Raw genomic sequence first — 26,380 nt, 5'->3', positions numbered from 1 at the left:
CTCCTCTCTTCCCAGGACACACGGAGGAGCTCTGGAACCCTTAGCAGCAGCCAGAGAAGGTGCCACAGTCACACAGTGTCCCACACTACCAGGATGACATGCAGGGATGGGCAGAATAGCCCTGGGGTGCCAGGCAACAGGGGAGAAACTCTTCCTGATGGGTTTGGAACCCAAACAAGGCCTCCTCCACTCCAGAACCTTCAGAATTGCTTTCCCCAAGGGAATCCACTCATGTGAACTAAAGGTTATCTGGCTTTGCCCTCCAGGGCGCAGTGAGAGAACTGTCTGTTCCCACTAACAGAGGGAGATGGAGGGGGGGAGGAGGGGGGAGGGAGAGAGTGAGAAGCGGGGAGAGGAGGGAGGAGGAAGGGAGGGAAACACAAAGCAGAGTACACCAATCGCTGGCAGCATCTGCCACAACTCTAGGCAGGCCACCTCCTACTTCCAGGTAGCCTCCGACAGAGCTGGCACAGAGGTAACCAATCCGAAGAAGCAGGAGGCAGGCATTACCTGTCCTGCAGGGATGGACTCCAAGGAATCAGAGCATCCCCGAGCAATGGGCCGGTCCTCGGGAGTAAGACTGTCGGTGGATGAGAGGCTGCTGGCCAGGGCCTCCTCTTGCACAAACATGATTCCTGGAGAGACCAGGGGCAGGCGGGTGGGACAGTGGGGCAGGAAGAGCAGCCATTCAACAAATGGGACTGGGTCCTCGGGATCCTGGCATGGCCGGGGGATTGTCAGACCCCCAAACCCAGCCACATGGATTACAGAATAAAATGTTAAAATTGAAATCTTGAAATAACTTGAAGAACAAATGATTGCTTATCCAATTTCAGGGTAGAGAGAGACTTTCTGAGCCTAAATCGAAAGGAAGAATTTGAACTGTGACTACATAAAAACTAAATTTCTATAAGTAAACAAAGAAACGAAAAAAAGGCATTTGCAGTATTTGACGAACATTTATATCTTTCTATAAAAAGCTGTTACAGCCCTAACCGGTTTGGCTCAGTGGATAGAGCGTCGGCCTGTGGACTGAAGGGTCCCAGGTTCAATTCCAGTCAAGGGTATGTACCTTGATGTTTCTCTCCTATCGATGTTTCTAACTTTCTATCCCTCTCCCTCTCCCTCTCCCTTCCTCTCTGTAAAAAAATCAATAAAATATATATATTTTTTAAAAAAGCTGTTACAGATGACAAAAATAAGGGATAAAGTTGGGAATCCCACTAGGAGACACACTGCAAAAAATGCAGACACATTTCACAAAAGATGGCCAATAGATATCACACAAAACAATGCTCCCCCTCCTTCACAAACAAGCACAGGGGGCAAGCTGGAATAGGACACCAGCTGTCTCTCACTTTGGCAATGTTTAGACTGGGCGTGGCCCTGACTTGGCCCAACTGGGCAGAGGCAGGCACTGGCATGGGAGCTGGCGCCTGTCAGGAGAGCAGTTTGGCAGTATGTCCATCAAGAGCCTTAAACATGTTCACTCCGAGAGCCTTCCCAGAAAAATGGCCGGACACAGCCCACCCCGATCTGACATCTCTGCAGAGCTTCAGACACACAAAGGACCTCGAGGACTGCCCACGCCCGGCACCCGTGGCTTGCTTCCACAGGACCAGCCCTCTGGCCTCCCTAGCCAGCCTTCCACACGCCGACTTACGCACTGTGGGAACACTGGGTGTTTTTAAATCCTGCTGAGGCTGTTTTACGTCTAAGCCCGATATCTCACACCTAGACTGGCCGAGGGCAAAGCCTTTTTTAATGTTTTCCTAAGTGCAGTTTGTTGGGTGAACACTGGGCATCAACTTTGTTCCACAAAAATCTGGAAGAGCCCAAGGCTTGGCCTGGCTTTACAACCAGGCGCCATAGGTTAGAGCCCCAGAGGTCACAGACCCTAGTCCAGCTCAGCTGCTGCCCAGGGACAAGACAACTCGCGGAACCCAGGTCCTCTGCCCATGGGGTAGGCAGGCTGAGGGCCCAAGCCCAGACCCCGCTCCCCCTTCCAGCGAAGCAGCAGGGACTGCACAGGCAGGAAGGGCCAGCACACAGCTATGCATAAGCGCACTGTTCTCTCCTAGAACCCCCTCCTCCCTCACATGCTCAGGTCCTGCCCAGCTTTTGAGGACCCCTACACACAACCTCCACTACAAAGCCCCCTGCTCTAGCCATACCTCTCCCTCTACAAAACGCCCCCAGGCACTCTGTCCTGTTCTCCCTGGGGCACACAGCTTCCTCAGGGGCACAGTCCTGGTCATCTTGAAACTCCCCAACAAGGACGCGGGAGAGGGAGGCCTCCATGACCACTTCCGATGAGTCAGGAGCAGTGCTCGGTGCTTCCCGCGTTGGCTCACGCACATCTCGTTTACAGTTCATCACATCTAAGATGCATGGGCGTGCATCTTGGTCTTAGCAGGTGTCCACGGAAGGTTTCCACACGACTCCATCTCGAGTACCAGCAACTATGAGACAACACTGACTGAAAGACGCATCTCAATTTCAGAAGTCGTGTGCATCTTAGAAGTGATGAAGTTGGGTGTTCACACTTTATAGTTGAGAAAACAGAACTTCAGAGAGGCTACAAGTTGCTTGAGGGAACACAGCCAAGGAGGTTGGGACACAAACTCAGCTGTCTGACCCAGGAGCCTGCTCCTCACCCCTTCTCTCCAGCCTTTCAGCTCTGCCCTGCCTGGTGAGCCCACCCGGGCATTCCGCACACTAGCGCCTATCGGTCACAATCTTCTGTGGCTCCAACCAGCTGGCTAACAGCTTCTGAAATGACCAGAGGCCTGATGTTCACTGGACAGTTCCCCTTCACACAGGCCTCTGAGTGCCCAGTTTATTCACACATATACACACTTCGAGGGATCAGGCTGTTCCCACATGGAGAAATCCATGCCCATCCACGCAAGACCCAGCAGCTCATGGCTGGACACAAAAATATCTATGGATTCCTCCATATTAGCGAGAAAAGAAAGCAACATTTTCTTGCCACACCCCCCTCCCCACCCCCAGCCCTGTTTGGAGCCAAGGAAGTGAGAACTGGGATCATCTCCCTGCTTCCTTCCTGGACGTCAGTACAAACAAGTGGTCAGAAAGGGCCACTCAGAGGACGGGATGAGGACATCAGGAGAGCAATTGGATGGGGGCCCGACTTGGCTTCTCACAGAAAGGAAAGAGATGTGCACACACAGACATCCACTGCAGTTTTATTTATAAGAGGTGCAAGTTTGGAGACAGTGTCTAAATGTCCAGCAGCTGGGGAAGGGGAACAGACTAGTGAGCCACTCGGTGGTGTGTCCCCAGGAGTGGGGGGCAGTGAAGAAGGGGGCTGAGGCCTGGGCCTGGCTGGTGCAGAGGCTTCACCATCAAATAGGGGGCTGCCTGTAGCTATGGCCCTGGGGGCGATGCCTCACTCACCCAGCCTGTGGTCTGCTCTCTACCAGCTTGTTCTCCGCTTGCTCGCTCACTCACACACTCGTTCATCACCTCACAAAAGCTGGCTGAGAACCAGCTAGTCCCTGGCCTACCTAGGACCACTTGCCTCCCTGTCCTCCACAGTGCTGTGAGGCCCAAAGAGGGTTTTGGCCCTGAGCAGGAGATGGGGGTCAGGGAAGTCTTCAGTGGGATACAAACCTCCTGCCCCTTTTATGTAAAAAAATAAAACTTTCTCAGTCAAGTGTTACAAAAACAAACTGGCAATCGCTCTGGCACGTGACATGAGCATCCGTTCTCAGGAATGCTCTCCGCATCTCTCAGCTGTGACCTCAGTGCACCGCCCTGCAGCAGGCCAACTTACCCTCAGCATTCTCCCTCCTTCCTACCCAGCCCTCTTCTCTGACGTGATGGCTGCAGAGTATTTTGCACCACTGCCTAATCTCCCTCTCATCCTGATGTCTGTCACATCCCCTGCTTTGCTAGCATAAATAGCGCTGCAGTGAGCAGTTCACCATCTCCCCTTCCCATTATCTTATCCCACCAAGATAAACTCCCCACCACTTGGGGTTACCAGGTCAAGGAGTGGGAACGTTTTTCTGGCTCTTGAAACATAGGGTCAAACTGTTTTCCCAAGACCTCACACCAAGTTCTGCATCTCCAGGAGCCCGGGTGGGCGGGCGGCGTTCCTTCCTGTGTGTCCCGAGCCTCGATTCCACTCGGGACGGCACACCCTCCCCTCTTCCGTGGGGGCCGGGCCAGCAGACACTCTCATGGGACCTGCTTCACTCACTCATCTCCGAGGATGCCTGGGTTCAGAGGTGAAAGCCCTTTGAAAACGCTAAGACAGTGGGCAGGTGAAAAGGCTTGGTCTTCCATGGGTCCTGGACAGCCTGTCTGGGCCCCACAAATAGTGTTTGGGCCTGAGCCACTGAGATGAGGCGATGATAAAAGCAAGTTCCCCATGCAGGGATCAAGGCAGCCGATTCAGGACAGTAACAAGGCTTGGCTTCCCGTTAATGAGCCAATCCACCCACACAGCCTGCGGGGGAGTCAGCAGCCCTGAGCCTGTTCCAAGAGCAGCCTCAGGGCCGTAGTGACACCCTATGGTATCCTTGAGGAGCTGATGTGGGTGTCAGAACAATGTGGGGGGTGGTCCTCACTAAGCAAACCACAGAGCTGAAATCAGGCCAGGCACCCCCACCATGTGCCACCCAGAGAGGAGCTGGCTGGCAGACAGCACCACACCCACCCTGTGTCTGAACCCTGCCAGGAGCAGGTGCCAGCACCTCCCCCCGACCCCAGCCCGGCCAGGGCCCATGTGGCTCTGCTAGGCAGAAAGCTACATACATGATTACCTTGGTTGGAGAGGATGGGCTGGGGCAGGGAGGCGGAGGTGGGAGCCACGGTAGGAGGGGAGCTGCTGGGTCTGACACAGGGGGCAGTGGAGAGCTGGCAATCCTCGCCAACCTAGGAGAGTGCTCAAGTCAGCCCGGGAAATAAGAGAAGGATCGGGAAGAACAGAACTCGAAAAGCCAGCGATGAGGAGGAGAAACTCGGAGGTTCTCACAAACATTGGGGATGGCGAAGTCAGTCTCACCTAGTCCTCACAACCCTGCATAGCAGGTCCTCTCACCACCCCCACTGTGCAGATGAAAATGGACGGTATGACTTGCCCAAGGTCAGGACTCAGTGGCTCTGAGTATGCCCAGAGCCCAGTTCCACTGGAGCCAGCTCCTTCCTTGGCGGCTCCTCACCACCACTCCTCCACACAGACCCACCTTCTTCTCAGGCTGGCCCAGTTTGGACTTGACCTCCTTGGCTTTCTGAATTGCTTTCAGCACTTCCACCGTGTCCAGCTCCTTCTCTGTGGTCACTGAGTTGTCCAGACAGACCTACAGAATCCAGAAACGGCCATCAGCCTAGGGACTGGCAAGCAGAGAGCAGAATGACAGGAGCCTGGCAATGCGGGGCCACCCATGGAAGTTCCTCACCCCCCATGGAAGTGACCTGCACGTTCCTTAGAGCGGTCCAGGAGGTCCCACAGGGCCTAGTCTGTTACTGGGAGTCCCTTTCCAAAAGGGTGAGGCAGGGACACAGGGTCCATTGAAGAGGCCTCTTGGATGGCTGGGGTTGGGGGAAGGTGGTGACTTGAACTAAGTCCCCAATTACGGTGGAACTCAGAGCAGCAAAGAGCCTAGAGAAGGCCTCTGGGCTGGGGAACTGGAGGGCAGAGGCATGGAAAGCAGGCGCCCTATCTGCAAATGCAGGAGGGGTTGTGGCTGGCAGGCAGTGTGGAGTGGGCAGGAGGGCAGCATGTCACCTGGTGAACACTGTCTTGGTGACAGTGTGAGCAGCGTTTGGGACTGAAAAGAGATTGGGGGGTGGGGGAGGATGAGAGAAGAATGCAGACTTCCAGTATCTTCTGGCCTGGAATTTGGGAAAACGGGGGAGGGGCCTGCTTGAGGCTAAGGAGACAGGTGAATCTGGCTAAAGACCTGTTCCGCCGGCAGGGTGGCTGTTGGCCAGACACACTCAACAGGCAGCAGATACTGCTGGGCTACACTGGCAAAGGTGGGCGCACCCTTGGGGTCTGTAGTCAGACTTCATGGCCAGAAGTCATCCAGAACACAGGATTTTAAAAAATATCTTATTTCTGGCCTTGACCAGGTAGCTCAGTTGGTTAGAGCATTGTCCCAATATGCCAAGGTTGCAGGTTTGATCCCAGGTCAGGGAATATATGAGGAGCAACCAATGAGTGCATAAATAAGTGAACAACGAATTGATCTTTCTCTCTCTCTAAAAAAAAATAAATAAATAAAAAATATTAAATATCTTATTTCTAACCCTTGCCTATAATAATCAATATTACTTTTAACAAGCTGAAGACAGTTCCTCCACACTCAGGCTGTGCCTGTGGGTTCATGGGGAGCCCTCCTGGGCTGCAGCTCTGCTGGAGGCGATGTGAGGAAGTCCTCTGGGGAACCGTGGCGGCCACTGGCCGCGGACAGGACGGGCTGCAGGAAGGGTGAGGGAGTTTTTTCTTGGGGAGGCAGCAGACTTCCCAGAACTGAAAGGCCACTTAGGGCGAGGAAGTCCTTCTGAAGCAGGCAACAGTAATACAACAGTGGACATCAGCAGTGGTTCTGGCTATGAAGATGTGGACTCTGTCTAGACGGTCTCTTTGATCAAGCTAACCCCACCCTACCCCCTACCCTGGCAGCCTACCTCAGAGGCCCTCTCTCCAAATTGGGCCAGCACCTTGGTCCGGTAGTCGGGGATGATGCTCAGGGGGTTGTTCAGCAGAGCCACATGCTCCAGACATGGGAGGCTGCCTATGCTCCGGACCTCCTCCATCTGCAAGGCATGAATTCCATTCCCCTTGTCCCTTCTTTTAACACTTTGGCAACATGACAACACATTTGACAGCCTTTTAGATGAAAGAAGGCTTAGCATTCTTCTTTAACGTGATAAACAGCCATCCCACAACCCTGACATCCGAACAGGGGCCATGGCTCACCTGTTCGATTCTGTTGTTGCTGAGGTCCAGGTTGACCAAGGAGTAGAGCTTGTGCAGGCCACTCAGACTCTCGAGCAGGTTGCCAGCCAGGTTCAGAGTCTTGATGTTCCCCAGTTTGGTGTGAACCCCTTCCAAGGAGGACAGCTTGTTGTAGGACAGGTCCAGGTGCACGAGGTTGTACAGGTGCTGGGGCGACATTGAGAACAGGGTAAGGTGGTCTAGGTCAAGGCTCCAAGGAAAGGGAACCGACACTAATGGTGTGATGAGCCTCCAACCCGAAATGGCCAGCTCTGCAGGTCAGCTCCATTCCCTCTGGCCGATATTGGGAAGGGAACTCCCTCTTTTCCCCTGCACATGCCACAGCCCAGCGGCACTCCCTGCAGAGACAGCACAACCCACAGGGTAGGTGTGAGCTTTGAAAACGAGCTTGTACCTTCATGATGGAGGTGCACCATCTTCACCTCGCTTGATTTGTACTTATGCATCTTTTCTAATTCTGGGGAACTACAGTAACAATCGCTCCGTGCATCACTGGGACCCTAAAGGGATAGCAGCAGCTCCTGCTCCTACAAACCTCTGGGGTACCCAGACACCTTTCCAGTGCCTGTGAGAGAAAACCCAGGGTATGGCCAAATTCCCAAGGCTGAGTCAGACTTCTGAACTCTCAGGGACCTTGTAAGAAGCCCATAGGTGGCAACAGTCTTCAAAGACATTATTACCTGCAGGTTGTCCACAACTAGCACTCCATTGTGACTCAGGTCCAGGAACTCAAGCTTTGGAATCAGTTTCTTATGGGGAGAAAAAAGACAACACCTGACATTACTCTAGGAGGCTGGACCCTATGTCACCCCTGCACATGGTGGACAAACACCCTGGGACTTTTCAAAAAATGTTTTTATTGATTTTTTTTTCCTAGAGAGAGGAAGGGAGAGGGAGAGGGAGAGAGAGAGAAACATCAATGTGAAGGAGAAACATCAATTGGTTGCCTCCTGAATTTGTCTCAACCAGGGACCAAACCTGCAACCTGGGCGTGTGCCCTGACTAGGAATCAACCTTTTGGTGCCTGGGACGACACTTGCCAAGGCCACCCTGGGACTCTTCCTCCCCCCCCCCCCCCGTTAATCCTCACCGAGGATATTTTTTCCATTGATTTTTAAATAGAGTGGAAGGAAGGGGGAAAGACAGAGAGAGAGGAACATCAATGTGAGAGAGACACATTGATTGGTTGCCTCCTGCATGCACCCCGGAGGGATAGAGCCTGCAACCAATGTACGTGCCCTTGAATGGAATAGAACCCGGGACCCTGCAGTCCAGGCTGACGCTACAACTACTGAGCCAAACCGCCTAGGGCAAGGGACTCTTCCTTTTGACTGTGAACTCCTGGGCTGGCCATCTCTGCAGGGCCAATGATGTAACACCTCCGCGTGCCCACCCAGCGGCATGTGCACAGGAACACACAGGGACTCGGTGATGAGCACACCCCCCTTTTATGGAGCACGTGGCTTATGAAAATGACAAATAGCTAGGTCCCAGAGAAGGACGTCTGTCCAGCTTTTTCTCCAATCCCAACCACTAAGAAGCACAAATACCTGAATCACACTCTTATTTCCCAAATGCTGTCTGGATGTCACTCTTACAGAAGCACATCTGGAATCTGTGGAGTGGTTTTCCCACTCCACTCCTTAGGAGTAAATTTCATCACTCACTATGTTTTTATATCAAATGTGCATATAATTGGTATGCCTCATTTGGTTCTAAGTACTATCTCACTTGCTTTAAAGAATCCCATTTTCCAATTTTAAAAATTGCAGGCAATGCACAGAGCCCATGTTTTCTGTGGTCTTTCCAGAAAAAGCCACTTAAATACCCAACCTCGGGTAGAAAACCCCAGAGCCCACTGCTGAGAGCGTACCACAGACTCGTCAATCTTGGAGATGCTGTTGTGGCTCAGGTCTAGAGTGGTCAGTGCTTGCCATGTGGGGATGATGGCAGTCACAGGGCCTTCCAGGGCTGTGCCTTCTGGCTCCCACTCATCAAATTCCGAGGCTTCGGGAACGAGGACTTCCTGTGCAAGAACATCTGTTGAGCACACTTGGGCCCTCACGCAACACTCACTGGGAATGCAATCATTGCAAAATTTCAGGAAGAGCTTGGGCATATTTAGCAGGTGGAAGTGAACTTGCATTAAACTTGGGTTTTGGTTCATATGTCTTTAAGCGATTGTGAAATAACTGAAAAGCTTAGCAACATACAGTTATTTGGAATACGTTCCAGTCCTGCTTCAGGAGCAAATGCTTTTCAAGCTTTTGTCATATATATATATATATGGTGATGCCTTTTCTGGCTTAAATCTCAGAGGCTAAAGGTCAGAATTCGTGGTGTTTCCAGGCAACTGTACTTTCCAAGCTGGCACTGTGGACAGCAGGCCCTTTTAACCGTTACTTTACAGGTTCAAGTCCAACAATTCTGAGGTAGCAGCACAGTGCACAGGGGCACCATCGAAGGGGAGGGAGGCAGGCCTCCCCATTTTGATGTTTCAGGCCCACAAGACCTCTCCTCTCTCGATGGATCATTTTGAGCCCCGTGAGCCAGGCGGCAGGAAGTGCTTCGGAGAGAGACAAGGTTGCCTGACACCCTTGCTCTTGACTGACACAAGTCTTCTTTTAGTCAGTAAGCCTCACATTTTACCAAACCTAAATCTTGATCTGACAGTTTAAGTCATAAAAGTTGCCACTATGCTTTTCTGGAGAATTTTAACATTACTAAAATGCAATCCATAAAAAGGCAAATAGAAAAGAAACCTCTTACATTCTCAATGTGAATATTACTGCGGCTCATATATAAACATCAGAGCCTAACATATCCACAGCCTCACCTGTCTCCTTTAAGTCCACTAAGAACAAGACACAAACGAGTGCTAAGTCAGGGCTGTTTAAGCTTAGAGAAACATTTATATCAATCCAGCTATAAACGTCCTGCCAGTTGCCACTGCTTAACAATTTGCTCATCAAACACCAGTGACTTTTTTTGAGGGCAGGGGGTGGGGGACCCACTTCCTTAAAATGTCTTGTTTAACAGCATGATTTTTGATGAAGATGTGGACTAAAGCATACCAGGCGTTGCTAAGTGCTGGAATGTCTCCCATGAGTGGATGGCTACCCAGGCCTAGGGAAGGTTCAGCTTCTGGTTTCTGACAGTGGTGGTGCACACTCCCACCCTCGGTGGGGGGGCGGAGGGGGGAACCACAGCGCAGAATCCTGCCCTACAGACATCTCCAGGCAAGAAACAGGGGGCACTCGCCTTCATCGAGGTTGCTGAGAAGCGCACACTCATCGTGCCTAAGGTGGGCTTCGAGGCGACCAGTCCCCGGATGTGCTTGGCATCACAGTGGCTTATCTGGAACAAGGAACAGCCATGTCTCAGGAACGGCATCACTTATCCAACAGAAGCCTTGGGTAGTGGCAAGAGGTGATTCAAATCCTGTCTCTCTTTTCCCCAGCTTTCAGTGCTGACTAAACAGCATCTGAAGAATCTGGTAAGACTCACTGAGCCATGAATTCCATTTCCCATGTAGGGGGCTGCTTGGGGCTTGGCAGGTGGACAGAAAGTGTGGGCCACAGAGATCAGAGCTGAGAGCAAGGGGCCTCTGAAGCACATTGAACACGGTGGACCCTCCTGTTCACCCTGCCCCACTCCCCTCGTGTCCGCTGTCCTGTGAGGGAGCACGGCGGGGGGGGGGGGGGGGGTGGGGGGTACAAAGCCAAAGTACACTCCCCTGAGCCACTGCTGGAGTGACACATACCCAGGCCCTGGCAGTGGAGCCTCAGCCTGCTGAGCCAGGGCAAGGCTGGGCCAGGCACCCCTGACTTCTCAGTCCTCACTTGGCTGCACTGGTTGAGTTCCCACAAGTTCCCACCAAGGGAAGCGGTCCTCCAGGTCTCTGAGACAAGCCCAGAATGTTGCAGGCAGAATAGTCCAATGTGTAGCAGAGGCTCTGGTGTTGGGATCAGCTGAATTGAGATCCCAGCTTTCCCCTCATTAACCACGTGGTCCTGGCCAAACTTCCTAACCTCCCTAAGCCTCAGTTTTCTCAACTATAAAAGGGGAATAAAAGTGCCCACTTTACAGGGATATTAGGAAGAATCCACCAAGGAGTGTACATCAAACACGGGGCACAGGGCTGCACACAAAGGCCATGCTTGAAAAATAGATGTTTTAATACATTTCGTATTATTCGTTACAGAGTCCCCCTTTCATTTTAAAAATGGCAACAAAACTGGCATCCTGAACCCAAATGCTCAGCAGTGAGTAATGCAAAGTTATGTATGGGCGTGCCAGAAGGTAGAGAACTCAAAGCCCTCTGCTGACCTGCCTTGGGAAAGACCTGAACTAGCTCTGCCTGAGCCTCAGGATGACTTCTCAGCACTTCAACTCGAACGAGGAGGCCCAAAAGCAGTGGGCACTGGTGCTCCATCCTGTTCAAATGTTGCCCATGCCAGGGGGAGAGACATGCAGACCAGCCAAGAGCAGCAGAGCCCGTTTCTCTGCCTTCAGGTTGGCCTTACTCCCCTAGACGAAATCTGCCACATACGAGCAAACACGAAAGTAACAGTGCCTTACAATTAAGTCCAGTTATTCATAAGCAAGATGATCCCTGTGCAGGGCTCAGCCTTGCCTGCACTCCAGGGCCCAGGGCCTTACCTCCACCTGATGAAGAGACTTGAATATTGACAGATCAAAAGGCAGGAGCTGCTCCTGAATGTTGCTGGTCCCAAAAGGTCCTTCTGTGCCAGAAACCTGCAGCACAGATATGGCTTGTCAGGGATGCTGCCACATGGCTCCACATCCATGTTCACAGGGCAGTGCTGCAGCAACTGCCCCGACTCTAAGATCTGCCTGGCAATGAGGCATGGTGGACATGCACCCCGTCAACAAAGCAGGCTAAAGCTGAGGTTTAAAGCAAGGAACATTAGGTCATGACTGCCCCCTGGTGCTCACAGCCAGAAGCTCAGTGCCAAGAACACCAAAAGTGGCCTTCCTTCCTGGGATGGCCCACCAGCCTCTTTCACACACACTGCCAGTCAGTGAGCAGTTAGGCCCCATGCTGGCTGTACGCCCACGTCTACAAATGAGCTGCTGCACTTACCTTAAGGTACTTAAGGCGACAGGTGAAGTCCAGGATGTGCCCGAGATCAGTCTTGGCGTCCCCACTGGCACACGTGGGCTTTCCCAGCTGCAGCTGCTCAGTGACCGCATAGAGCTGCAGGGGCCTGATGGCAAAGACCTCGCCGGCCCCCAGGAGCTGTTCTCCTGCAATAGCCATACCCAAGGGTGAGCATCCACCTCCAGCCCTGTCCTAGTCAAGCGGCCAGGGTGTCTGCCCACCTGGCTAACAGTTAACAAGCATTTGGCAAGCACCTGCTATGGGCACGGCACCACGTCAGCCACCATTCTGGGCACACAGGAGCAGATGCCTCCTGAACTCATGGTGGGCTCGGCACACCCAGAACATGGGATTAAGGAGGGAAGGGCCATCGGAGGTGTGCCTGGGGAGCCTCCCTGAGGTGAGGCTCAGTTAAAACCTGACGTATTAAGCCAGGATAAAGCTGACGCAAGGCGGCATTGTGGACAACAGACCTATGCTGCAACCTCCAAGATACAGACATCTTAGTTAGGTGAAGCCTCAAATGCCAGCACAGTGTAGGGCCTGAGAGCAGGCGGGGGTTCTGAGCCAGACAGACTAGCATTTGGTCCTCACTCTGCTCCTTCCAGCCACGTATCCTCAAGCAGATCACCAAGCCTCTCCTCCTCAGTGCCCTCATCCGCACCGCCCCCCCAAAGGAGAGAGAGGAGGTGGCATGGCAGTAAGATGCTGAACACTAGGCTGGACCACAAGAAGCACACCTCACATGTTAGCTACTGTAACTATGCTCTATTGCAGGTCCATGACCCACGCTCAGCTTCGGTTTGCCATCTGACCACTTTTAGGTAAGGACAAACCAGATGCAAGAGGGCACGATGCTACTCACCTTCCAGAATTCCACCATAGGGCTTTGAACTAGATCCTGAGCTTGGGATTACCCCCCAAGACAAGAACCTGAGCGCCCCAACGTGAAGGACCCCACCTCCTCAGAGTTGGCTGCCAGCAGGGCAGGTAGGCGGGCAGGCTTGGCTGTGGATCAGATTCAGGGACCTGGGCAACTCCCGGGAGGTGAGCCCTGGCTAGGATTCACTTGGCACAGCCCAACAGATGGACCTCTGTGCCACCTCGTGCCCCTGGCCACCTAACAGTGCTAAGTTACACCAGTATTTCGGGGACCCCTGGCCACATACCTTTTTCAAAGAGCTCCTCAGCCAGTGCGGCAGTGATGCCATTTATCTCCTGCAGAGAAAACAAAACCCAGTTAGGAAGTCCCTGCCCCTAGGCACTGGAATTTGCACAGTCACTAGAACTTGCACACTATCTACCTGCTCTGCTATTGCAACACCAGCTCTCCAAAAAGTCAGACAAAATAAAGGAGTAAACCTATAACGAATCCAGGTGCCTAAGAAAGGGAAACGAAATATTCCCAGTTATATGGACATTTAAAATGTCTCCTCAAAAGCAGAACAAAAACCAGACTAATGCTGCAACTTCAAACTCACAGAGGCACTGGCTGAGAACATGAGGCTCAGGAGGCTGGCAAAGCTTGGCTATGCCAAGAGCTGGCCAGGAAGCCAGCAGCTCCCAACACCGGCCCTGGGAGATCCGAGGAGGGCCTGGTAGAGAGGAAGCCCTGCTGCCCCTGGAAAAGGACTCCCGTGACCCTTTGGGATAAGAGAGCTTCCAGAGCCAACCCTCCTGACACGTTCCAAAGGTGTCCTAGGAAAGAGCGAGCTCGCCCGTCAGGCCCTGTAACAGTACCACTTGGCCCCAGGCCACGAGACAGCAGCAGGAAAGAACTTCATTTGGAATGATGTGACGGAGACATGACAAGGACAAGCTCTCAGTCACGTTCTGAGGTGCAAATTCACGCTGGGCAATGGCCCGAGTACTCGCCACGTGGTGGCTCACTCAATCCTCCCAACGTGAGGCTCAGGAGGCTGGTAAAGCTTGGCCTACGTGGGGAAGACATTATTTTGAAACCTGCTTCGCAGATGAGCAAACTGAGGTGAGAGGTGCTGTATGTAGCTAGAAACTAGCAAAGCCACACGCCCAAGCACTTGGCCTTGAAGCCTCTCTGTACACAACCGATTGCTTCAGCACTTTAGTGGTGTCATTGTGGGGTTGGCAGGGCCCCCAGGCCTTCAGTCCCACATCCTGCAGGTAAGGATTTTAACTAATTGACGGATGGCAGCCAATAGGACTTTTCATAAACAGGTCCAGATGGAGGCTGCACAACTGCCTTCATAACTGACAGGAACATCTCTGCCACCAGGACGTGCAATTCACATATGTTTACAGGACTCAGAAGGCACCAAGTTAGAAGAAACAGGGAGTGCTGTTCCTGTTTTCTCTTTGGTTTGTTGGTCTCTTTCCTACCTTTTATACACAACTAGTGGCCTGGTGCACGAAATTCGTGCATGAGGTGGGGTGGTGGTGGTGGTGTCCCTCAGCCCGGCCTGCACCCTCTCCAATCTGGGACCCCTCGGGGGATGTCCAACGGATCGGGCCTAAACCGGCAGTGAGACATCCCTCTCGCAATCTGGGACTGCTGGCTTCTAATCACTCACCTGCCTACCTGCCTGATCGCCCCTAACCACTCTGCCTGCCAGCCTACTCACCCCCAACTGCCCCCCCGGCCTTCTCGCCCCCAACCGACCCCCTTGCTGGCCTGATCGCCCCAACTGCCCCCCCTTGCCGGCCTGCTTGCCCCCAACTGCCCCCTCTGTCAGCCTGCTTGCCCCCCTCAACTGCCCTCTCTGTTGGCCTGCTCGCCCCCAACTGCCCCCCTGCTGGCCTGATCGCCCCCAACTGTCCCCCACTGCTGGCCTGCTTGCCGCCAACTGCCCCCCCCCGGCCGGCCTGCTTGCCCCCAACTGGCCCCCCCTGCCGGCCTGCTCACCTCCAACTGCCGCCCCCCCCCCGCCTGATCACCCCCAACTGCCCTCCCGTCCTGGCCTGATTGCCCCTAACCACCTCTGCCTCGGCCCCGCCACCATGGCTTTGTCTGGAAGGTCTCCCAGAAGGTCTCCTGATCTAATTAGCATATTACCCATTTATTAGTATAGAAGATGGGTATTTATATGCTGCATATATCTTCTCCCTGTCTGTGCATGCCTTTTACCGTTATTCCTGGTGGTTTTCCTGACATATAGAGGGTTTTTCATTTTTATGTTGTTTAACATGTGACTTTTTTCCTTTGTGACTTCTGGGTCCTCTTCCCCCACTCCAAGATCATACCGATATTTTTCTAATGTTTTCTTTTAGTACTTTATGGTATCTTTTAATTTCTTTTAATCTGCTTGAAATTCAGTTTATATATTGTGTGAGAATAACTTTGAGACCACCCCCCACACACACACACACAAATAGACAAAAAGCCAAAAAGAAAAATGAGCAAACATAGCCCTAGCATTACTGAGCTCAGAGTGTGCCAAGACGCAGGGTCTAATGTAAAAGGGCCATCAGAGGGACAGAGCAGGCTCCGAGCAGGAGAGTGCCAGAAAGGGGAGAGGCTGCCCGTTCACACTGGAGTTCAAGTCCAGTCTCTCACAACAACTTAAACTCAATTACATTTTCCTTGGCTGCTGTGAAGAACTGAAGATTAGGAAAAGCTTGAATCCAAAGGCCCGTTTCCCTACCAACAGTTTTGAGAACCAAGCTCTGCCTCCAAATCTGCCCTTCCCCATGCCCCATGCAGTCAGGATTGCCTCAAGAGCCTTGAGAGTCCTGAACAGCTTGAGCCCCTGCACCCTGTGTGACTCATCCTGGGGCTCCTAGGAGGTCTCCCAGGGGAAAAGGGCTCCCTACCTAACAACCCCCACCCTCAAAGTTACATCTCTTCAGGCAGCTGGTGTCTGCCAATCCCACTAGGGAGACAGGGCTGGAATTACCAGAAACACAGAAAGCTGAGATCCAAGGGCTCCTGCTAAGCAAAGGGCACATTTTCACTTCTGAGCAATCTAAAAAGCAAACTATATAACGATTTCTCTTCCCATACTTTGGGGCACAGGAAGTGCAGGCTGCTGCCACACTATCTACTTAAGTTTCCCAGGCTGATCCTCACCTTGGGAGACTTTTATTAATCAGGGAGCAACAAAGAAATGCCTCAAGCAATGGTCTCCTCAGAGAAACACCCTGCCTCCTCAGAGAGTATTCTGGCTATACTGCAGCCTGTGTGCATAGCAAAGGTGTGCAGAATCAAGCGTTCCTCTGGCCAGGCAGTAAGTGGGGCGTAGGTGGCCCCCAGTCAAAGCTGCTGCAGATACTACCAGGAGGTAATCTTGAGGGACAGATGACTCCCCACGTGCCCCACTCAGCCTGAGCTGAAGGCACCTGAAGTGCTTCAGGGTGCCATGAATTATCTGAATCGCAATGTATTTTTAAAAAAAGACATTCTTTCTACCTCAATAAAAATGTCAATTAAAAATATTATTAGCTATGCTTACATACTATAACACCCACCCCCAAATGTATTCTAGACCAGCGGTCGCCAACTGGTGGTCCGCGGACCACTGGTGGTCCATGAGGACTGAAAGGTTGGCGACCGCTGTTCTAGACCAAGACCAACTGATCAGGTTCCTGCAAGGATCACGTGTCGGTGTGCAGCCTTGGGCAGCAGTGTGAACTGCACACAAACATACCATAAACTAGGTGGGCTGTGGCTCTGCAACTGCCATTCTGACTGAGTGTGTCTGCGTACGTGGAGCCCCAAGACCAACTGCACCCCACAACTCATACACCTGCACTCAATGCACAACCCCAGGGCAGCCTGATGCCTCTGCTTGGCACATGCTTGAGCAAAACGCTCAATGGGGTATTAATGAGGGCTCAGTTACACATCACTGTATGGTTTAAACACACATGTTCATGTGTATGTCCCTGTATAACTTTCACTTCATGTCTGTGAAGAGGCATTATAGCAGAAACAGCTATACTATGTGCCATTCAACTTTAAGTAAAAATTCCCCATTGAGGAATTCAAGCCTAAACTTTTTAAAATATATTTTTATTGATTTCAGAGAGGAAGGAAGAGGGAGAGAGAGATAGAAACATCAATGATGAGAGAGAACCACTGATTGGCTGCCTCCTGCACACACCCCACTGGGGATCGAGCCTGCAACCCGGGCCATGTGCCCTTGACCGGAATCGAACCTGGGACCCCTTAGTCCGCAGGCCGACGCTCTATCTACCGAGCCAAACCGGCTAGGGCTCAAGCCTAAACTTTAACTGAACAGAGATCCAAGACTGTGAGTTGCAAAGAAATCTGTTATCGTGTACAGGCTCAGTACTTTGCAACTAAAACAAGTGATGGATGGGCATGCTAAGGCTGGTGTAAGATGGTAACAGTTCCATCACAGCTCCTGATTTCCAATTTCAAAGTGTCTTTGTTCTAACCAACTGGCTTTAAAATAAGAAAATGATATAAATGCCACCTCTGAAGACAACTGAGAGCCTTTCCTTTCCAGGACAGCCAGTACTGGCTGGCACCTGGTGTGCCCGGACGGGGGCCATTGCTCTTTCAGGCTCTCTACCTTCACTGCATCATCCCCTACAATCCTCAAGAACCAAGGCCACCACTCTCCAGCTCACAAAAGAGGAACTAGGACACAGAGAGGTTAGATGCCTGAGTTGGAAGCAGCCGGGCTGAAATAAACTTGGCTCTGCCTACCTCTCAAGTCCACAGTTACACAGCCTACCCCAAAACGGGGTGCTGGAATTCTACTTGGGGATCCCACTTCATTGAATTTTAAAACCTCTGCTCTAGGGTCCTGGATTGAGGTCTGTCATTAAGGGTCCAGGTTATGGGGCACAGCTATCTGAAGAGACAGCACAGCAATAGGCCCAGTGCCCTCTCACTGCAACTCAGGGCTGCACCAGCCTCCAGGTGCCCCATCTCAGAGTTGGTGGGAAAGAAGCAGTGCTCTCTTCCTTGCCATTAAAATCTGTGCTGCAAAAGAAAGAAGTTGGACCCCTCCCTCACACCATGTACAACACAAAATGGATCAAAGACCTAAACATGAGCAAAAATTATAAAATTCATAGAAGAAAGCACAGTTGTAAATCTTTGTAACTTGGGTTAGGCAAGATACTGACACTAATGAAGAAAAAAAAAACATAAAATGAACTTCACCATCATCTAAAACTTGTGTGTTTCAAAGTACACTATCAAGAAAATGAAGACAATCCATACAATGGAAGAAAATATCTGCATATCACATTTTTAATAAGGGTCTAATATCCAAAATATATAAAAAACTACAGCTCAACAACAAAAAAAGACAAGTAACCTAATTTTTAGAAGTACAAAAGTTTTTAATATTTTCTCCAATGATATGCAAATGACCAATAAGCATATGAAAAGAGGCTCAACATCATTAGTCATTAGGTGAATGCAAATCTAAACCATAATGAGATACCACTTCATACCCATTAGGATGGCTATCAAAAAAAATGGACAGTAACAAGTGTTGGCAAAGATGTGGGGAGATAAGAACATATACACTGCTGGGAGAATGTCAAATGGCGCACTTGCTCTGGAAAAAATTAGGCAGCTGCTCAAAAAGTTAAACAATTATCATATGACCCAATAATTCCACTTTTACTACATACTCAACAGAAACAAAACATGTCCACACAAAAACTTCTATATGAATGTTCATAGCAACATCATTCATAATAGTCCAAAAATGGACACCCTAACCGGGCTGGCTCAGTGGATAGAGCATCCGCCTGCAGACTCAAGAGTCCCAGGTTCGATTCCGGTCAAAGGCATGTACCTTGGTTGCAGGCACATCTCCAGTAGGGGGTGTGCAGGAGGCGGCTGATTGATGTTTTTCTCTCATCGATGTTTCTAACTCTATCCCTTTCCCTTCCTCTCTGTAAAAAAATAAATAAAATACATTAAAAAAAAAAACAAAAATGGAAACAATCTAAATGTTTATCAACTGATGAATGAATAAACAAAATGTGATATATCCAAATAGACTATTTAGCCCATGAAAATACCAAAGTACTGATTTCTGCTACAATTTGAAAGGAGTTTACACTACAATATGAAAACATTACACTAAGTGAAAGAAGCCAATCACAAAGGCCATATGAAACCATGGAGACAGAAGTAGCGATGGCTAGGGACAGGGAAGGATGGAAAACGACTTTGCTAATGGGTACAGGATTCCATTTTGGGGTGATGAATGTTCTAGAATTAGATAGTGGTGATAGATGCATAACTTTGTGAGTATACTAAAAATCAAGGAACTGTACACTTAAAGAGTGCATTTTTTTGGTATGTGAATTATATCTCAATTTTTAAAAAATCCACACCTCAGCCAAATAGGGCTCCCTGGACCCACCCTGTTCAATGTCAGTCCCACGAGGTGGAGCATGCTGGGAACAATTTCAGAGAGGACACAGATGGGACAGAGGTTGAGAGAAACATTCTCTAAGAGCTCCCAGACAGTAGAAAAGGCTGACAAATCTTTAGGCCCTCTTTGTTCAAACTCATTTGAAGATCTAATCTAGTGGTTCTAGATTAGGTGCAATTTTGCCCCTCAGGGGAATATCTGGCAAAGTCTGCAGACTTTGGTTGTGATTTTTTGGTTGTGATTAACTGAGCGGGAGAGGTCTACTGGCATCTAGTGGGTAGATGGCAGAGATGCTGCTAAAGAATGCACAAATAGCCCCCACAACCATTATCCAGCCCTAAATGCCACGCGGTTGAGAAACCCTGATGTAATTGAATGGTCAATTATATACTTTTTAACACCTTGGAATTATAACCCAGGGGGCCTGTCTGATAACAGTATTTTAAATATGTCCATACTACTCCAAGCAGTAGAGCACGACTCAAACCAGAACCACACATGTGGGCCGACCCAGCCCACCTCAGGCAAACATATCTCCGAAGAGTAGTGAAGGCCTTTCCATGCTCAGAGGTGAGAAAACCTGAGGCAGCCAGAGAGACTACCTCCTCAAAGACCCAGGTCTTAAAGCAATGAGTCACACTTTCAAAGGGCTGCTAACAAGTTTTATCCTTAAATAGCTAATCAAAGCTTTCATAAAGTGCAGTATTTCTTAAAATACTAGCCAGTAAAGTTTGTCGGAAAGAGCCATGAACTTTTTCTCACATAAGGAAAGAAAATGTAAAAAGATATCTACACCAGGAAACTGCTGACCACATACATTGCTGGTATATATGCTAAACAAAATCAAAGCATAAATGCATCTCCCATCTGTAACTGCCATCCTTTCCCACATGGCCCCTTCAAGCTTAGTGGCCCAGCACTAGTGCTATGACCAAATGTCCAGGCTCAATCTAGCACTCAAGAAAAGTTCAGCCATCTTACTCTGAAAATACTTCAGGAAAAATTGTTTTTTAAACATGTTTGGGCCTTTAAGACAACAGCCCCATAAGTCGCTTCTTAAAAGGTGAGCCGAAAGGGGAATGGATTCTTTCCTATCTTTAGCACAAAAAGGGAAAACAATTAAATGTAAATTTTTCAAAAATCTACCACCCAGAGATAACTAATACTATTATTTTGGTGTATAACTTCTAGAGTTTTCCTACACAAATATATTCACAAAACTCTTTTTTAATAAAATGGGACTATACATACTGTTTTATAGCCTGCTCTTTTCACATAGTAATACACTTATTTTCCTATGACAATAAATCCATAGCCACACCATCATTTTTCTAGCAGAATATCCAATTATCTGGTAACCAGATTCTGGTTGTACTCTTTTTTTTTTTTTAATATATTTTATTGATTTTTTACAGAGAGGAAGGGAGAGGGATAGAGAGCTAGAAATATTGATGAGAGAGAAACATCGACCAGCTGCCTCCTGCACACCCCGTACCGTGGATGTGCCCGCAACCTGTGCCCGCAACCAACGTACATGCCCTTGACCGGAATCGAACCTGGGACCTTTCAGTCCGCAGGCCGACGCTCTATCCACTGAGCCAAACCAGATTCTGGTTGTACTCTTAATTTAAAAAAAAAAAAAAATCAGCCCTAGCTGGCTTGGCTCAGTGCATAGAGCGTCAGCCTGCAGACTGAAGGGTCCCAGGTTCGATTCCGGCCAAGGGCACATGCCTGGGTTTCGGGCTTGATCCCCAGTAGAGGGTGTGCAGGAGGCAGCCAATCAATGATTCTCTCTCAACATTGATGTTTCTATCTCTCTCTCCTTCTCCCTTCCTCTCTGAAATCAATAAAGAAATATATATATTTTTTAAAAATCACCTCCTGTGGGACTTTTGTTTTCAGTATCTTGCTATAATCCTGGAATGACTACCTTTGTCCCTAAATCCTTTGCAAAGTTTTCTAATTCTTTTCCTTAGAATAAATTCTAAGAAGTGGAATTGTGCTCTGGCCAGTAGCTCTGTTGGTTAGAATGGTGTCCTGACATGGGTTCAATCCCCAGTCAGGGCACATACAAGAATCAATCAAATAAGTGCAGCAACAGATGGGTGTTTCTCTTGCTCGCTCTCCCTCCCTCTCAAATCAATAAAAATAAAAAAAAGTGGAACTGTTAGTTAGTTGCTGTTAATGTTTTGGTTTCACTGCCAAACTTCCTTCCTTGAAGCTCATTTTGTCACCTGTGGCCATGAAAGCTGTTCCTCCACACAGAAGGGGGTGCAGAGCTGCTCCACACACACTCCCTAAGGAAGTCAGAGGAAGCCACCTACCCTCCCTCACACCTGACCTGACAATGCCTCCACATGGCAATTCCGCCGGCACAGCACAAACTGATCCCTTAATGAGTCTTGACTGTGAGCCGACAACTCAACACTAGTCTATGCCAGGTGTTGGCTGTTTCTAATCTACCCCCATCCATTTGGATAGAAACCTGGCTTAAACACACACAGACCGCTTTTGCGAACCAAAGTGCCTGTGGTGGAGGAAAGTCTCTCTGTAGACACAGTCTGTCTAACGTAAGGTAAATCTGTCGATGAACGTGCTCTACCCACACCCCATCCCCGCCAGGGTGATGGTCCTCCATCTCCTGACCTCAGGATCAAACTCCAGCCCACCTTTCCTCCAAGCTGAGGTGTGCTGCCTGGAGCTCAGGTGGGTGTGGGCGTGCAGGGGGAAGAGAAAGACTGAGAGGAACTTACGTAGAACTGAAAATGCAAGAAGTGAGCCAGCACTCTGGGGGCCACGCCGGGGAAGGCGGCCAGGAGCGTCTGGAGGTAGACCTCCAAATCCTTCTCCCTCTTTTCCACCAAACTTCTTGAGTTTTTCCCAATTATCTTTTTGGGTGGAAGCAGGTTTTTATCAATCTTCTTTTCTGCAACAAGCTGTAAAAAAACATAAGCATGTCAACCACAGACCAAGAGGTTCTGGTCTTTGCAAGATCAAGGCTAGCAGCCTGAAGGCAGATGCTTGTCTTGACTTCCCCAGCCCCTCGTGGCAGCTGTACAGGATTAGGGATCAAAGCAGGGCACCTGGGCTTGGCCCCATCAAGCTTGTGAATATGACAAATACAGCATAATCCCAAACAGGAAGCTCCACTTGGAGACATTTAGAAAAGGAGACCTCCAGGCTCTTAAAATCACCATTTTCTCCAAACAAGAATGAAAACAATCAGGGTGGTGGCCTGTCTTTAAAACCTTCAGACTACAAATGACCCAGAGAAAGACATCTCTTTCCAAAAGAAAAGGAAGAAATGGAATCACAGCCAGTTTTAAAGTACAGGTTATAGAATAGCTATAGTCAGGTCAAGCAAGTTAAAACCTATTCCCTCCCCCAAGAAACTGTCCCGGCATCTCACATCCAAGCTAGGACTGGCTACCTTAACACTAAAGTTCAAATATGCTCCTCACACACTGCCTTATGCTAGGGTTGAACTCCCAGGAGCCACCAGTTTTTCTGGCAATTAAATTAGTAAACTTGTTTATTAAAGAACACTATAGGCATGGAGTATGTTTTGTCCTAAAAGGAATCTGTGGCACAATGGGAACTTGGCCTAAAAGTCCCCAAGCTCTGAGACACAGGTCCCCCAGCTCTCATTACCTTTTCATGGAGGTCATGGAAGTCGCTGTAGCGGTGCTTGACTGTCCACTCATGGTTGCCATCAGTGACCTGAATGATGTAAACCTAAAAGAGGAAGCAGGCAGCCCTTGCCTAGTCAGTGACAGGAGAGCCCTGCCTCACCCCCAGCAATAGCTGCAGGACACCCAGACCCTTTCAAACTCCTCCTTCCTGCCCCCCCCCCCCCCCCGCAAGCTAGGCTGCACCTGACTCTTGCTTCGAAGCAGGGCCCCCCCTCAGCCTCAGCCTCCTCCATGGTCCTAGCACTGGATCTGGCACACGAACAGAGACTATCATATCAAGCCATCTCTTTAGTTTTTTGCCTCCATTCTCCAGATAATTCAAAGCCCAATCCAACCAGAGCTTCAGGTAAGGCCACCCGTTCCGAGGCAGAACCAAGCCAGGTCTGGCAGGGCCAGCTTTCCTACTGTATTTTTCCTCAGGTGCCCTCCTATATCCTGGAAGCACGCCCTTTTCCAATCTTTTTAGCTGGTTAACAGCTGTGACTGCTGCTGCTGAACCAAGGGTCAAGGCACCAAGAAGCTGATGGGGGGGGGGGGGGGGAAGAGTGTGATGAATTATTAAGCCATAACAGAAGGCAAAATGGCTTAGCGGTTAGGGGACTGGGCTTTGGAGTCAAGGAAGACGTGGGTTCAAAACGTGCTCTGCCATTCCCTGGCTGTGGCTTATGCATGAGTCACGTATATAAGTGACCGGGAGTTGAATTTTCACTGAGCCTCTGTTCCTCCATCTTAAAATCTGATAGGTTTAAGGATCAAGTAAGATAATCAAATAATACAAGGCAATGCATGAAAATGCTTTGCAGCAAGTGTTCAATGAAAAGGTAGGTATATTAATAATCAACTCAGCACACCTGGAGACAAAATGGTAGGGTAGGCCTGATCACCCACCTTCCCCACACCCATTCAAAGGAGGGGCTCAGCCCTGTGGAATAAAGAGCTTTTGGGGGCTGAACGCAGCCCAAGGGTGATGGCCAGCCAGCCATTGGATTAGAGACCTGAACCCTCACCTAGAGGAGGACCCCAGGTCCTAGTGCCCCGCCCCTCTCTGCAGCAAGTGGGTGGGGGGGGAAGGGGAGGAGAAAATCATCAACTCAGCCGAAGCCTCTACAGAGGAGAAGCCATTTCTCTAGGGCCGGCCTGTGGCTCCGTGATCCGCCCGCAGCCCCTCTTCCCAGCCTGGCAGCGTCCCGCCCCTCCCTTCCGCCCAAGAAGGCAGAAAGAGCCAGAGGAATGACCCTCAGGAGGAGGGTTAGGATGAAAGCCAAGGGGATGGGACCAAGGCAGGGCCGAAGCCCCCCCACCCTGTGGGAACAAAGGACAGGAGGCTGAGAGGTGCTCAGTAACCCCCACCCCAGGCAGCCTTGTCAGGCCCATAGGCCTGACATCCAACCCAGGAGGACCTCCAACGCCATCATAGTCGGGGACTCCCCATTTTCTATTCCTCCCCCCCCCCCCCCCCCCCCCCCGTCTCTCCCATAGCCTTGAAGTGTGCGTGCGTGTGCATGTGCGTGTGTGTAGGTGTAGGGGGGTGGGAGTCGGGGCCTGCTGCCCAACTTGCTCCCAAAGCTGTGAAGACCCCTAAGGTTCCTGGGTCTTGCGTTTTCAACCCTGAGCGACCCCCTCAATTCCCCCGTGTCTGGGCTCCAACCCTCCCCCTTTCTTGTCCCTGCCAGACCCCCAGAACCTTGGGGCCCCAAACGCAATCCGTCCTCACTTGAGAGCATTATCTCAACTGCGACCCCTGGCTCCCCAGATCAAGGCTCCGCCCCCTCTCCTTCTTCATGCCAAGCAGGGTTCCCTGAATTCCACCCATGACACCCCCTCCCTAATCCCCCTGCTCCCAGACCCCCCCCCCTCTTCCCCTAGGATGGCGCCCCTCCAGGCCCAGAGGATCTCGAGACGCCTCTGCCTCATCTAGACCCCAATCTTCCCGCAATCCCTCCCTTTATTCCTAGACCCTCCCCAAACCTAGCCTCCTTTCCTGAACGCGCACCCCTTCTCACAACCCCTTCTAGGGGCTCTTCCGGGACCTACGGGGCCCAGGTCCCTCTCCCAGAGATTTTTATCCCAGGCCCCCTCCTCCAAGTCGCTGGCCCCTACCCATCCATTCTCCCCTGGTCGCGGGGCCCAGAGCTCCTCCCCAACCCCCAGGCCTCGGACTCCGGGTTCCGGCCGCCACTCCCGGCTCGGGCGCCCGCGCCCCAGCACACCGTGTACGTGTCCACGAGCTCAGAGCCCACGACGCGCGCCTCCTTGGCCGGCTCGGCCTCCCGCTCGGGCCCGAAGCTGCGCGTCGTGGTCGCCATGTTCCGGGCTCCGGGCTCCGCGGCGGCCCGGCGCAGACAGGCAGCAGCAGGGGGCGGGGTCAGCGTCCCACCGCCCCGCGGCCCCCTCGGCCCCCCGCGTCCGCCCCCGCCCCCGCCCCCGCCGCGCGCTGCGCGGCCATCTTGGCCCCACCGCCTCTCCGGGCTTTCGCCCCGCCCCTCGCGCGTAATTGACAGCAACCACTCCTAGCGCGCGTGCGCAGGCCGCGCGGGCCTTTCCACTTGCGCCATCGGTACCGGCTGTGCGCCGTCCCCTGCGCTCCTCGCAGCCCGGGAGGGACTGAGGCCCGTGGCGGGTAGCTTTGGGCAATTCCATTTGATGCCCAGGAGGACAGGAGGCCTAGCACTTCCCTGGCTACCCGAAGCAAGTACTGCTTCGCCTGGCCTCAGTTTCTCCCTCCGCAAAAGGGAAGAAGTAATCGCCCCCCACCTGGCTCTTGGGCTCATTCTCTGCAGGGCACGGAGGGGAGGGGGGGTTGAAGAAGATGGAAGCCGTGCTTACAGCCCAAACAATAACTCTGGGCCAGTTGTTAACCTCTTCAAGACTCGATATCCTCTGTCACATGGGCTACTGGAGCATTGAGAGGGTTAATTGCGATTATGGGAACTCAGTATGGGGTGGGGGAGTGAAGACGGAGAGAAGGCATATGTGCTGTCCATTGGGCACAAGACTCCCCAGTGGTGTTCTACCGGAGCCTAAAAGGGCGACAGTCTGGCCCTGGACCCAGGAACCACAGTGCTGGCATGGGAAGCACAGGCACAAAGACAGAGCTCCGACCCAGGACACGGCTCAGACTTAGAAGAAGGAGGTGGTAGCCCAGCTGGAGAAGGAAGGGGACAGTCTGGCATAGATGTGTTTGTTGGGTGACTGCAGCTGACCAAGCCCAGAGCTGGTACTG

General features: G+C 51.2%; 1 protein-coding gene across 1 annotated transcript in view; it reads right to left on the bottom strand.

Annotated features, from left to right (window-relative positions):
* The window catches only part of NISCH (nischarin), a 34,312-nt gene extending 8,758 nt beyond the window's left edge, over window positions 1–25,554 (bottom strand). The window contains 16 exon segments of the mRNA XM_054729415.1: window positions 3–52; window positions 54–85; window positions 511–635; window positions 4,794–4,905; window positions 5,217–5,330; window positions 6,664–6,792; window positions 6,956–7,141; window positions 7,675–7,743; window positions 8,868–9,020; window positions 10,256–10,351; window positions 11,657–11,752; window positions 12,102–12,265; window positions 13,289–13,337; window positions 22,219–22,401; window positions 23,117–23,200; window positions 25,368–25,554. Of these exon segments, the coding sequence (XP_054585390.1) occupies window positions 3–52; window positions 54–85; window positions 511–635; window positions 4,794–4,905; window positions 5,217–5,330; window positions 6,664–6,792; window positions 6,956–7,141; window positions 7,675–7,743; window positions 8,868–9,020; window positions 10,256–10,351; window positions 11,657–11,752; window positions 12,102–12,265; window positions 13,289–13,337; window positions 22,219–22,401; window positions 23,117–23,200; window positions 25,368–25,463 (1,738 nt within the window). The 5' untranslated portion in view covers window positions 25,464–25,554.
* Between the last annotated feature and the right edge of the window lie 826 nt (window positions 25,555–26,380).

This window comes from Eptesicus fuscus, chromosome 18, assembly GCF_027574615.1.
Source record: "Eptesicus fuscus isolate TK198812 chromosome 18, DD_ASM_mEF_20220401, whole genome shotgun sequence".
In the NCBI taxonomy this organism is placed as follows: domain Eukaryota; kingdom Metazoa; phylum Chordata; class Mammalia; order Chiroptera; family Vespertilionidae; genus Eptesicus; species Eptesicus fuscus.
This window is presented reverse-complemented; position numbering and strand designations above follow the sequence as displayed.